We start from the raw sequence: 12,286 nt of genomic DNA, 5'->3' as shown, positions 1-12,286 counted from the left end.
ATATTTTCCTTTTGTGCCTGAACATCACTTTTTAATCAACGCCAACGCAGATGTTTATTTTTTAGGTTGTAAATAATTCGAGAAATTCCTTCAAAATTCACAGCTCCATTTTTCAATCACGTAATGTTAAACACTTCTGGGGAAACAATTGAACAATCTGTACGGATATTTATGGGCACGTCGGGAGTTATTTCATTTTTTATAAATAGTTTTGGGGTTTATTTAATATGTTATCATCATGGAATGATAGATGATTATCGATATTATCTTCTCTATTTTCAAGTGAGTTTTATTTTCAATTTTATGATGTGGAGGCTCACAAATATAATAATTTGTATTCCAACTTTGAGTTATTTGTTTTCCTTTCGTAAATTTCAAAAAATTCCTTGAAAAAACTTTTCTACTTAAAAAACTAATTTAAAAAAACGAATAGATAGGGGAAGCATTTTTAAAAGAATACAATCAACATAATCAGCTGAGATCTACGGCTTTTTAAAGGTCAATAATTAGTGTGACTGTTTAACTTTGTTGTACCTCGACAGGAAAATTGTTTTTTTTTTAATTTTTAAGTTTCAAGAAGTTATGCAACTTATTAGCGAAGAATAAAAAATATCAAAAATCCAAATTTAGTAACGTACAAATGGGTCTATGCGAAACAAATCAATAATAGGCTAGGCATTATTGCGTTTTTCGATTGTTTTTTTACTAATATAGCAGCATGAAAACAAGTGAAGAATGTTTGACTAATTATGTTCCAGATAATACTTCTGATCTTCGACATTTACTTTTCTATTTTAATGGTGCCGATACCACTTTTCCCAGTCATTGGTGGATATACAATAGGATTTTTATCGAATTTTTTTGGAATATCTACTCATTATCAAATGGTATTTACTCTATGGTGTATTGGAAATACAAACACTTGTATTTTTATAAGCCTTCTTAAAAGACATCAAGTTGTGGCCGCAATTGAACAGGTTCATTTTTTTTTAATTATAACTACCTTATAATGAACTTTCAGAAAAATGTGCTTCCTCGTCAAATGCAAGCATTTTCAAAAATGTCTTCAAATCTATTGCCAGTACTTGGAACTATTGCTTTTGCATTTTCAGAGCCGAGTGAATTACAGCTGAAAATTATAATAAATGAGGTAGACTACTTCAATGTTTTACCAACGTATTTAAACGTTTAGAAATATTCTTCAATATCCACATGGATCTCTGCAATTCCAGGAATTGCCATTTATGACATAGATTTTCATCGAAATCCTGCATTCTTCTTTTTAACATTGAGCATTATATTTGGAACCGTAATACTTTCAACTTCTTATTATATTTTATATGCTCAGTTGTACATAATGCTGAAATCAATCAAAACAAGAATATCTAACAGAAGTTTTAAAAAACATTCAGTTGCAGTTATAAGTACAATTATGCAGGTTAATTCAGTTGAAAAATAAAAAATATTTTCTTGGATAATGTTATAAGCTTTCAGAATTTGGTATTCGCATTCTTTTTTCTATTTCCCATTTTAATTCTGTCAGTCGTTATTTTAACTGGGAAAGATGCTTCAGGTTTGTTCAAACAAATCAGTCACAGTCTTAAAAAAGAGATTATAAAAATTATAAAAAACCATTTTTTGCAAATTTTAGGAAATTTTGAACAAATATCTCCAGATTATATTATAACTAAAGTTCAAATGAAATCTCGTGAATACTATTTAATACACCTGGAAAATCGCAAAAAAACTAAAGTCTCCATTTTAGGCGCCTGCTTGGTTTTAATTGGTGTTATTTCTTTTCATTCTTCTGCAAATACTCTTGTGATGTGCCTCACTTTTACTTCATTTCGGAAAGCAATTTTATCATTTTTCTGTAATTTCTGTCAACAAAATCAAAGTAGAACTGTAAGTTTATGAACAAAAAAAATAAAATAATAATAAAATTCAGATAACAATAGTACCACCAGTCAACAATTTGAGCGTAACAGTGATACGAGTCAAAACAGGAATGCATTGAAAATATTTAAAAATAAGATTTGTACATTTCGGGATCTGATACGTGTACTCGGAAGAAATCGAAGATCCGGACAATATCCATGAAGTTTTGACGTTCAAAGTGAATTTTCTATAAATTTGAATAAATTAATACTGACAGTGTTATCAAACTTACCTGTGCCGAATTTATAATGTTCATAATTTTGATAAGTCTAGCTGCATAATTAGGAAGGCGTAGCTCTTGAATATAATAGAGGTGAAGTTCATTGGCTAAAGCTTCTTGTTCTGATTCACTTGCTTTCAAAACATCTCCTTGGAGTTCTTTTCCTGGAATACTCGTTTATTTATTAAATTTATTTTAAAAGTAAAAGTACTTATTGGTATTTCCCTTTAAATTTAAAAAAAATGTACCGTAAAGACGGAATATTTATGTTAAAAAAATTATAAAATTTTTACCAACTTTTAATGTATTTTTCAATTTTGCTAATGAATTAATTTCCGTGCAATTAAATTGCCAGTTTCACCATCAGCGCAATTCCTCGACTAATAGTAAGTGTTTTTTCTTCTTTTTTTCGGTGGATAAGTTGCGACGAATTGTCGAGATAACTTGATAACCAGAAGAAATATGCCGATTTGTTTCTTTCTTTTAAATTTTACAACATATATTTGTATACAAAATTTTTTAGATATGAACGAAACGTTTCGCGAAACCGGGATATTTATCTTAATTTGTATGTATATATATATGTTCGTGTCTAAATACAACCTCCTCTTTCTTGCAGCAATAGCAGAATAGCCACAGTAACCTGACATTACTCCTATATGGTGGTCCATCGATTACCTCAACCGATGCCAGCTGCGCATTTTCCATACCACAATCAAACTACATATATATATATATATATTTTTTTTTTTAAATTATTATTCCTGAAGAGAATATACGGATTTTTCATTTTTAACTTCAAATTCTACATTCAAAACATTCCGAAAAAACACACCAAAATAACGATTTATTTACAGTAGTGAGTGATGATATTAAATTACACCAACTCGCATATTTTTTTTATTCTATTGTTTTTCTAAAATGTAACTTTCATAACATTCACCTGCTACCTGCCAGGAAAGCTGAGCCAACATAAATGCAATCTCCACACTTGTCAACTCTAATTCAACTAAAGGTTTTCCAACTTCTTCCATCATTCGAGTATTGAAATTCTCCATAAAACTGAAATTAGTTGGATTTAGTGACTTTAAATTTTTTCACTCACAACTTCATTCCTTCCGCTTTTTTGTAGATAAAGGAGCAATTTTCCACACGGACTTTGTTCAGATACGCAGCTTGACCTGGAACTAGAGTCACAATTTGATCCTCGTACATTCTTTTTCCAAATATTTGAGCAGTTGAAGCATATCGTTCCAGTCTTTTCCATTGAACCCAAATAGATTTCAGCATCTGCATTTGTTCTTCGTTCCGAAGAGATTGAAAAGGAATTGAGTGCATCAAAAATTTTGTGATTGATTTGATTTGATCATTTCCTGTCATCAGTATATCTTTCATTGATATAGACTGAACAAACTAAAAAGGATGAAAATAAAGACTTCCGTGATACTGATATCTTACTTTAATTACATTACTGTGATGTATCTGTCTGTATTCTATCAAAGCGTGATTCATTCTTTGCAAAGTATTCAAATTTCGAATTTCCTCGGAAGGTACGAAATCGTCGAAAACGGATGTAATATTATTAAGAAGTCCAGTGATGTCTAATTTGACAATTGGCTCTCCTTTTTCATCAGTTTGAACTTCATAAGTAACATCCTTCGTCTGAGGAACACATATTTTATGATCTGAATTCACCGGAGAACTTGGGTCGGATGGTGGCTCGTGAGCATCGATTTTCATTTTAGGAGATGGTTTCTTGTTGTAATGAACAGCTGCATCATAATTATATTTGACATCTGGAAAATATTTTAGTTTTTGAAATGTGAAGAACCTGTACTTTCAGGTGTCATTCCATTTGAGAGACACTTTTGGTAACGGCAATATCTGCAGTTAAATCTATCTTCGTTGTTTGTTGTACATTTTTCATTTTTCTGACGGCATGTATACTTCTTTCCAAGTACGGTTGTTCTTCTGAAATATAGGTTAATACTGAAATTTTGATTATACGGATTTTTCATATTTAAATTCCAATTCTATATTTAAAACAAACCGAAAAAATGCTGCACATGCTCGACAAGAAGCAACCCCAAAATGAACACCATGAGCTGGTTCACAACAAATTTTGCATGTCAAAGTAGAAGAAGTGGGCTCTTGGAGCATATTAAATCGAATAAAAAAGAGGTCAGTGAGAGACTAACAGACTATGTGTCTTGTGCTCTTTCTTCAATTGATATGACGATTGTCCCAATTTTGATAAGATACCATGACATGCTCCTTTGATCAATATTGTGATCGGTGTGACAGAGCAAAGAAATCGAATGTTTGTCTTGTGAGATGGGTCAATGTGTTTTCTGTAAATACATTTAAAAGTTCGAAAAGTCGGAGACAAGTGGAACTTGGCAGACGACAGTTTACCCAAAAAAAAATTGGTTCGAATATGAAATATTTGAATCTAACCTTCGTATGTAAAAATGTAGATGACGATTTTTCTCTGGTGTCCCAAAATAATTGCTATTGTTGAATAGGTGCATATGAAATAACTTTTTTTAATTGGAATACTGGTAATTTAATTTTCTAGTGTTATGCCAAATGCAAAGCTTGCGCCAGGTCTTTCTCAGAAAGTGCATCCTTTGTATAACAGAACCCTTCTGCAGAATACAATTTTTCATAATTATTAAATTATTTTTCGCATTCGCGAGCTGGAAAGTTTTCATCAACTCAAATTAATCATTACATGTAATCCGCTAAACTCATTGTATTGTATACAGTATCTAGATATATCTGTATACAGTATTGAATTTAGTAGTTACTGTGTGCAAAACAGTTCATTTGCACGTGAGCGTACGCCAACTCACAGAAAAACCTACTCCTAATTAAAATTAATTTTTTTTATTAATTAAAATTTTAATTTAATTTTTTTTGATATTCTTCGCGTACTTTTTGTAGAAACATTCATAATTATAAAGCCCCACGTTTGAATAAATTGTTCAAATGTTTTATTAATTTTAATTTTTCAATTATTGCCTCTGAACATAACAGAAAACATTTAAATTATCAAATTTAAGCGAATAAATGTTTAATTTAAAAAAAAAACACACGTATGTAATGTTCACAATGTTTAGTATTTCAAAAACTTTCAAAATATTGCTATTTATTTCAAGTAATAACTGACAGCACTTGAACATTTCGAAACATTTCCAAATTTTGTCTCCACCCATCAGTTTCCCTATAAAAATCGTTTGCTTTCCTTTCACTCGTTTTCTCTGACTTCCTCATACTCTCTGTCGTATCTCAAATACGTTCTCGTTTACATTTTCAACTCCATTCTTTCCCACAAACATTCCTTTTCAGTGAATTTTTGATTTTCGTTGCCAAGTTATTCCGCTCTCATGTTAGCAATTTTTGAAACTCTCAACGCCTTTCTCGTCTTCTTCGAAAACATTTCGTAATATTGTTTATTTCAGAACCAATCATGGCTGATGAGTTGAATGAATTCCAAGAGGCTGGAAATTTTAACGAGGAGGCATTGATGAGACTCTCTAAGTAAGTTTTCATCAAAATGAAACGCTATAGAAACGTTTTTTTCCAGCGTCTGCGCCCGACTTCGCCGTATGCAAATGCTGGAATCTGATGTTGAGATTACTGTTGTCGATGGTGAACTCAAGAGAGTTCCTCGTCAAATGGAGAAAGTCAAGGATGGTCAAGTGGAGAATAACGCCGGAGGATTCGTTTTTCCTGTATCTGATGAAACTCAAGTTCGTCGCTTCTTGATCCTCGGTTCTGACAAAGGAAGCTATCATCAGTCGTCTGAAAAGATCACTATAGACAACGCTCAAAGAATCATCAAAATTATTGAGCAGGGTAACGGACATATGGTTTTGAAAGAGCTGGCATTGATCAATGCTGAAAACCGTAATCCAAAGATGAACGCAATGATCTTCACATTGGCAATTTGTGCTCGAATCTCTACTCATGACACAACGAAGAAAACTGAATGTCCAATGCTCAATGCCTACTCAGATTATATCCGAGCTCTTCATGATTCAGCGCTCGATCTTATTCCGGAGGTTTGCCGTACACCAACCCATCTCTTCGAATTCGTTGATTATTGTCAAACAATCTCTGAAAGTACTAAAGCAGGAGGTGCTAAATCTTCAACTGGATGGGGTCGTTCAATGAGAAACGCCATCAGCAAATGGTATACCACAAAGACAACTGAAAAGTTGGCAATGTTGCTCACAAAATACCCACAACGTGAGGGATGGTCTCATCGCGATCTTTTCCGACTTGCTCATCCCAATCTTATGGATAGCCGTTCTCATGGCCAAAGCGAAGATCGTCTTGAAAGAGAGCAATTGTTCCGATTTGCGGTCAAGGGAGATTTAGTGAAAAGAAAGAGAAAGATGTCTGTCGAGGAAGTTGCTGAAGTTGAGAAGGTCTGGGATAAGAAAGCGTTGAAGCTTCCGTACACCGAGGAACAATTAATTAAGGAAGAACAGAGCAGGTCCGATTTTTGACCATTCTCGGTTTTAATTTTATTCTTGAGTATATAGTTATAATTTATTTTTCAATTAAAAATTAATATCAAAGAAACATTTTCAGAGCTCTCAACCTCGTGGAAGCGTACCTCAAGCTCAAAAACGAACAAAGCGAGGAAGTCATCGTAGCAGCTATCAAGAAACATGGACTTGTCCGTGAGCATCTGCCAACTACAAGTCTCAATTCAAAACTTGTATGGGAAACACTTTTCGATGTTTCAATGCCAATGACTGCTATGATTAGAAATCTTGCAAAAATGACCGTTGTGGGCGCCCTTGATGAGAAGAGAGTTGACAATATCGTGAAACGTCTCACTGATCAAGAGGAGCTGCGTCGTTCTCGAATTCATCCAATAAATCTTCTGACTGCCCGTGCTGTCTATGCTCAAGGTCGTGGTGACAAGGGAAGTCTCACTTGGGAGCCAAATCAAAAGATTTGTGACGCCCTTGAAGCTGGCTTCTACAAGGCATTCGTGAATGCACCACCAACTGGAAAACGATACTGCTTGGCTCTCGATGTTTCTGGTAGCATGACCTCTCGTGTCAGTTCGTCACCACTCTCATGCCGTGAAGCTGCTACCGGAATGTCTTTGATCAACCTTCACAATGAAGCCGAAGTTAGATGTGTCGCCTTCTGTGATAAGCTCACTGAGCTTCCGTTTACTAAGGATTGGAAGATCGGACAAGTTAATGACTACGTTAACAACCTTGATGTAAGTTTCATAATGATTTTAATATTGAATTTAATATTAAATTATTGAATTTTCAGTTCGGCAGAACAGATTGTGGCCTTCCAATGACTTGGGCAACAGAAAATAATCTCAAGTTTGATGTCTTCATTATCTACACCGACAACGATACCTGGGCTGGAGAGATTCATCCATTCGAAGCCATCAAAAAGTATCGTGAAGCTTCTGGTATTCATGACGCGAAGGTCATTGTGATGGCAATGCAGGCATATGACTACTCGATTGCCGATCCATCTGATGCTGGTATGCTCGACATTACCGGATTCGATTCGGCTGTACCACAGATTGTTCACGAGTTTGTTACTGGAAAGATCTAATTTATAGTACTGATCTGTTATTTATTTCGCATGTTTCTTTGTTCATATTTTGTCATTCCATAATAAAAATACGAGGATAAAATTCTTTCATTTGGATTGTTGGATATGATATAGGAACATAGTACATCCACGAATGATGGCGCTATTTGGTTTTCACAACCGTAGCTTGTGAGTAATATTACAAAACGATGATGGAATTTTGAAATGGAAAGAACTACGGTCTCAGGTGAATAAAAAGGATAGTATACAAAGGGAAGGAGGCAGAACAGGAAGAGATGAAAACAAAGAGATTTCTCATTTTAATTCGATATTTACTGAGAATAGATCAAAATATAGTCACTGTAACGACTAAATATTTGTTTAAAAAAGGATATCTGAATGTCAGACAAAGGGGTCAGTTTTCTACAGTCTGCAAAACAGGCTAAAATCGCAATTAATTAAATTCAAGCCATTGTGGTGTCAAATTATCCCATATCATAATCTTCGTTGTCTTCACTTGCTTCATGAATTCGATTGATACTTCCCATAACATTGTGGAATGAGAATTGTGTGAAGTTTGATTGCATTTCTTCTTGCTCATCGACTGTAGCAAGGGCTCCGCTTCTACTAGGCGGTGTCAGTTGAACTGGTTGAGATGTGAATTCCTAAAATAAAATCTTTGTTTCTAGTGAAAAAATTTAAAATGTATTAGTCAACTCACATTATCAAAGTAACTAGTATCAGTTTCTGACTGCACATTTGGCTTATATGGTGGCTCGATTTCTTTTCTGTACGTTGCTTCCCAATCGACAGTACGGAAAAAGTCTGCTCTACAAATCTCCAATGCATCTTCGGGTCCACCACCCAATCGCTGAGTTGGATCTTTGACAAGAAGTCCGGTGAGCAAAGTTCTAGCTTCTTGACTCAACTTGCTTGGGAACCTTAGATCACCAGCCATGATAAGTTCGAATAGTTTATTATGATCCTTCGAATAAAATGGAAGCCTTCCACACATCATCTCGTACATCACAACTCCAACTCCCCACCAATCAACACAACGTCCGTAGTCATGATCATCAAGAACCTGCAATTAAAACATTTAAATGTGAGAAGTGAGTGAGATTTTTTTACCTCTGGTGCAAGATACTCCGGAGTTCCACAGAAAGTACTTGTTTTGTCACCAAAACTGATTTCTTCTTTACATAATCCAAAATCCGCAATTTTAATATGTCCATCTTTGTCAAGAAGCAAATTTTCAAGCTTAAAAAATATAATTTAACTTGTATACAGACTTGGGGAAAATCCGAATGGCGAGCCGATAGTTTTCTTAGTTTTTACATGTTCTACAACTATCCGCTATGTGACTACTGTATTCTACTTCTATAAATAAACATTTTTCTAACCTTCAAATCTCGATAAACAATGCTATTTGCATGAAGATATCCGAGAGCAAGGACGATCTCAGAGCCATAGAAACGGGCTCGAGGTTCTGAGAAACCCTCTTTGTTCATCTGCACTTCTCGATTTAGATGATAATAGAGATCACCGCCAATGGCAAACTCCATTACGAAACACAGACGATCGTTTGTTTGAAACGAGTATTTCAGTTCCTGCAGTAATACAGAAATAAAGCGTGGAAAGAGAATAAAAACTATAGGGTTGCGAACTAAGAAGATAAATTAGTGAATCGGAAAAGAAGCGTTACCATAAGAAGAAAAAAAAGAAGCATGACATAAACTGAGACATTACTACTTACAATGTAAAATAAATAAGTTGATAGCATAACGTTCTAAGTGTTTGAATCTTGCTATCCTACGTAAAATTCAACTGCGGATAGTTGTAAAACATTTTTGAAACAAAATAATCTATGTTCGGCTCGTCATTCAGATTCTTCATCGTCGAACCTTCATATCACGGTAGACAATATCGCATCGGTGAAGGTATCCGAGAGCAAGAACGATCTCGGCTCCGTAGAATCGGGCTCTTGGTTCACTAAATGTTCCACATTTACGTACATGCGTAAAAAGTTCTCCACCATTCGCAAACTGCATCACAAAACAAAGATAGTGTTGCTCTTGGAAACTATATTTCAGTTCCTGAAAATACGACCACAAACACTATGGGAAAACAATAAAAATTACGACAATAATTGTACTCTCAGGGGTAGAAGATTATAGGAGAAGGACGTGCTGGGGTTAAAATTTAAACAAAAGTGAGTGAACTGAATCAATAAATAAAAATAGTTTTATAAAAAACATACCGTAAGGAACGGATGCTTGCATCTTTGAAGAACTCGATTTTCTGTCAAAGTGTGAGCAACTTCTTCGCGAGCAATGATTACATCTTTTTTGAGAATTTTGATGGCATAAAGCTTTTGAGTACGCTTTTCCTTGCACAAGATAACTTTTCCGAATGTTCCTTTACCGAGCACTTTGAGAAAATCGAAATCTTCCATTGTCTGTAATTTTTTTTGCAAAGGTTTTTATCAGATAGGTTTTCTTACGATTTTGTCTCTTTTAGCAGCTTCGCTGGTGTCAGCAATACTAATCATAGACGCTCTGAAGTCAATTGAACAATTATCACCGTGTCCCGAAGATGGTTGACCCATAATTGCATGCGCTGCACCAGCAAATTCACTGTCTTCATCAATTTTTGGCTGCTGATTCTAAAAGAATTTTTCAAAAAAGCTGGATCAAGGTGTAATTTTTACGGTTTCCATTAATTCCTCTTGTGGATTTGCATTTGTGCCTTTGTATTTTTTTGAAATGCTCTCAATAGCATGAATCCAACGCTGACGAACTTCTGCCGACTCCGCATAGAATGTTCGCTCAATGACAGTTGTCCACTGAAGGCATCTTACCATGAACATGTTAGGTCGTGGTTTTTCGAATAACATTGTCTGAAAATAAAATATTGCAAAAGTAGATGATTTTGCAGAATGATGTTTAGAAAAATAAGCTCATCTCTACTTACCGCTGCATCCTTGATCATAAAATCATTCAATGGCTCAGGAAACGGTTGTCCTTCCTTAGGCTTTGCTCGAAATCCAAGTAAGGCTCCATCATTGAATATCATGAAGTATCTGAAATTATTCTACGTCATTAACTTTCAATCTTTTATCATCTTTGTTTTTTTTGTTATGTCACTCTGACGAGTTTCTTTTTAAAATGTTTTCAGTCACTCTCAACTTCCGCACTCACTCATTCTCTCTTTTTTCAATTTGATTATTTTTCGCATCGCTCACTCGCCGTTCACATGTGTTTATTATTTTGGAACATTAAATGAGAAGGGTGACATACTTATGGATAGAAGACATGCACACTCAAAAACAAAAAAACCATCCAAAAATACTGCACAAAATCGTGTTTTTCATTTTTTGAGTTTTCTGTAATCACAACAGTTTCACTTCCGTGTTGCTATTATTCAATTTTTCAATGTACTGTCTGTTAGGAAAATGATATACGTTTTTAGCAATCGTGAATATTTCATAGATATCTTTAATTTTCGGTTAATTTCAGTCGTTTGAAAATAATTATATTCTGAAGCGAATAGTTGTACTATGTAGCGTAGCAAACATAGAATCATCTGCTCTACCAGGAAGTCACATCATTCCCCCTTCATAAAAACGTTTATGAAGATTTTTCAGCCGGAAAAGCATGATAAGAGCGAGTGCGCGGCAAAAACAAATCAGTTGACGTATATGATGAAGCGGATATATGAATTTATGTAGAAAACAAAAATAAAAAGATTAACGAGAACAAGACTCATCGGAGTTTTCAAGATAAATTTTGATGTGAAATCATTAACTAACTTTTTCGAGCATAAAAATTATCGAATCAGTGGTAATATATGATCAGTACCGATAGAAAAATCAAACCTTGGTCTCCAGTTTCGAATGTGCTCTCCTTTCTTGTGAAGCCATCCCTCAATGACAACATCTTCTTGTCTTCGAGACTTCGTTGACAAGCTTGTCATCGACATTCTTTCACCGGCGCCGTCGTAAACCTTTCGGGAGAAGTAACGTCTTCGACTGAAAATTAGAATATTTTTTGATCGAGATTCATTATGTTTTTAAGAAAATCAGTTTTAACACTTTTAATTCGAAAATGAAGGAAAACATAAAAAAAAAGAAAAGCGAAAAAACACACGAGAGAGTTTTGTGACAAACAAAGCAGAGGGACGGAAATTGACAGAATTTGAAGAGAGAGACATAGGAGTTTAGAGAAAAAAGAGGTGGTGACCCTATTTCAGCGGAAACAAGAACACGAAAACATTTTCAGACACTGCCCAGCAACAACATCATGAGTAACGCTGCTGCTTCAGAATATCGTTTTCTGAGTGTTCGTCTGTGGTTTTTTGTTTTCCAACAAGGAAGAGATAGGAGAAGCAGAAATAACGGGAACGGACAACCAGTGGAAAATAAGAAAGAAAATATCGGTTTTCTGGAATTGCCCGCTTGGAAAACAAGATTATTTCTACGATAACACCATGCCACTGATCATAAATTTCAAGTTTTTGATCTCTGGCATTTTATACACATCGATA

At 34.6% G+C, this 12,286-nt stretch overlaps 4 protein-coding genes across 7 annotated transcripts; 2 read left to right on the top strand and 2 right to left on the bottom strand.

Annotated features, from left to right (window-relative positions):
• The first annotated feature begins 117 nt into the window (after positions 1–117).
• Positions 118–2,866, top strand: sri-18 (Serpentine Receptor, class T). Its single transcript, NM_073239.3, has 7 exons — positions 118–282; positions 759–977; positions 1,022–1,150; positions 1,193–1,438; positions 1,495–1,573; positions 1,766–1,905; positions 1,949–2,866. Exons 1-7 carry the CDS (start codon positions 124–126, stop codon positions 2,015–2,017), a joined length of 1,041 nt encoding a protein of 346 aa, NP_505640.2. The 5' UTR covers positions 118–123; the 3' UTR covers positions 2,018–2,866.
• nhr-232 (Nuclear Hormone Receptor family) lies at positions 1,895–4,508 on the bottom strand. Of its 2 annotated transcripts, none has more exons than NM_073238.3 (7): positions 4,209–4,508; positions 3,996–4,129; positions 3,617–3,954; positions 3,264–3,571; positions 3,102–3,220; positions 2,171–2,322; positions 1,895–2,125 (listed from the first exon to the last, which is right to left on the bottom strand). In NM_073238.3, the coding sequence occupies exons 1-7, from the start codon at positions 4,316–4,318 to the stop codon at positions 2,024–2,026; spliced, it is 1,263 nt and encodes a 420-aa protein (NP_505639.2). In that variant the 5' UTR covers positions 4,319–4,508; the 3' UTR covers positions 1,895–2,023. The 2 variants fall into 2 exon arrangements, with proteins under 2 accessions (NP_505639.2, NP_001360581.1); NM_001373094.1 differs by having other exon boundaries at positions 1,899–2,125; positions 3,267–3,571; positions 4,209–4,361.
• A 1,114-nt stretch (positions 4,509–5,622) lies between these two features.
• On the top strand, positions 5,623–7,840 carry rop-1 (RNA-binding protein RO60). The gene is made up of 4 exons (NM_073237.9): positions 5,623–5,701; positions 5,748–6,662; positions 6,761–7,409; positions 7,466–7,840. Exons 1-4 carry the CDS (start codon positions 5,631–5,633, stop codon positions 7,760–7,762), a joined length of 1,932 nt encoding a protein of 643 aa, NP_505638.1. The 5' UTR covers positions 5,623–5,630; the 3' UTR covers positions 7,763–7,840.
• On the bottom strand, positions 7,833–11,773 carry akt-1 (Serine/threonine-protein kinase akt-1; the record flags this gene model as incomplete). 3 transcript variants are annotated; one of them, NM_001028475.5, is made up of 9 exons in its annotated part: positions 7,833–8,406; positions 8,463–8,825; positions 8,873–9,001; positions 9,145–9,351; positions 10,002–10,199; positions 10,245–10,406; positions 10,452–10,640; positions 10,715–10,823; positions 11,619–11,773. In NM_001028475.5, 9 exons carry the CDS (start codon positions 11,720–11,722, stop codon positions 8,227–8,229), a joined length of 1,641 nt encoding a protein of 546 aa, NP_001023646.1. The 3 variants fall into 3 exon arrangements, with proteins under 3 accessions (NP_001023646.1, NP_001023645.1, NP_001023647.1); NM_001028474.8 differs by lacking the exon at positions 9,145–9,351 and adding an exon at positions 9,646–9,837 and having other exon boundaries at positions 11,619–11,771; NM_001028476.7 differs by lacking the exons at positions 7,833–8,406; positions 8,463–8,825; positions 8,873–9,001; positions 9,145–9,351 and adding an exon at positions 9,731–9,733 and having other exon boundaries at positions 11,619–11,722.
• Between the last annotated feature and the right edge of the window lie 513 nt (positions 11,774–12,286).

This window comes from Caenorhabditis elegans, chromosome V, assembly GCF_000002985.6.
Source record: "Caenorhabditis elegans chromosome V".
NCBI classification, from domain to species: Eukaryota; Metazoa; Nematoda; class Chromadorea; order Rhabditida; family Rhabditidae; genus Caenorhabditis; species Caenorhabditis elegans.
Note: the sequence above shows the minus strand (reverse complement) of the source record. Positions and strands in the feature narration are given on the sequence as shown.

Bases quoted from the DNA above. Each gene is read 5' to 3' on its own strand.
- sri-18 (NM_073239.3), top strand. From the start codon at position 124: ATGTTAAACACTTCTGGGGAAACAATTGAACAATCTGTACGGATATTT. The intron at 1,151-1,192 runs GTAGACTACTTC...TTAAACGTTTAG, and splicing joins TGAAAATTATAATAAATGAG to AAATATTCTTCAATATCCAC. The intron at 1,574-1,765 runs GTTTGTTCAAAC...TCTCCATTTTAG, and splicing joins AACTGGGAAAGATGCTTCAG to GCGCCTGCTTGGTTTTAATT.
- nhr-232 (NM_073238.3), bottom strand. From the start codon at position 4,318: ATGCTCCAAGAGCCCACTTCTTCTACTTTGACATGCAAAATTTGTTGT. The intron at 3,955-3,995 runs GTACAGGTTCTT...AATATTTTCCAG, and splicing joins AAATGGAATGACACCTGAAA to ATGTCAAATATAATTATGAT. The intron at 3,221-3,263 runs GTGAGTGAAAAA...AACTAATTTCAG, and splicing joins AAAGCGGAAGGAATGAAGTT to TTTTATGGAGAATTTCAATA.
- rop-1 (NM_073237.9), top strand. From the start codon at position 5,631: ATGGCTGATGAGTTGAATGAATTCCAAGAGGCTGGAAATTTTAACGAG. The intron at 5,702-5,747 runs GTAAGTTTTCAT...GTTTTTTTCCAG, and splicing joins GCATTGATGAGACTCTCTAA to CGTCTGCGCCCGACTTCGCC. The intron at 6,663-6,760 runs GTCCGATTTTTG...AAACATTTTCAG, and splicing joins ATTAAGGAAGAACAGAGCAG to AGCTCTCAACCTCGTGGAAG.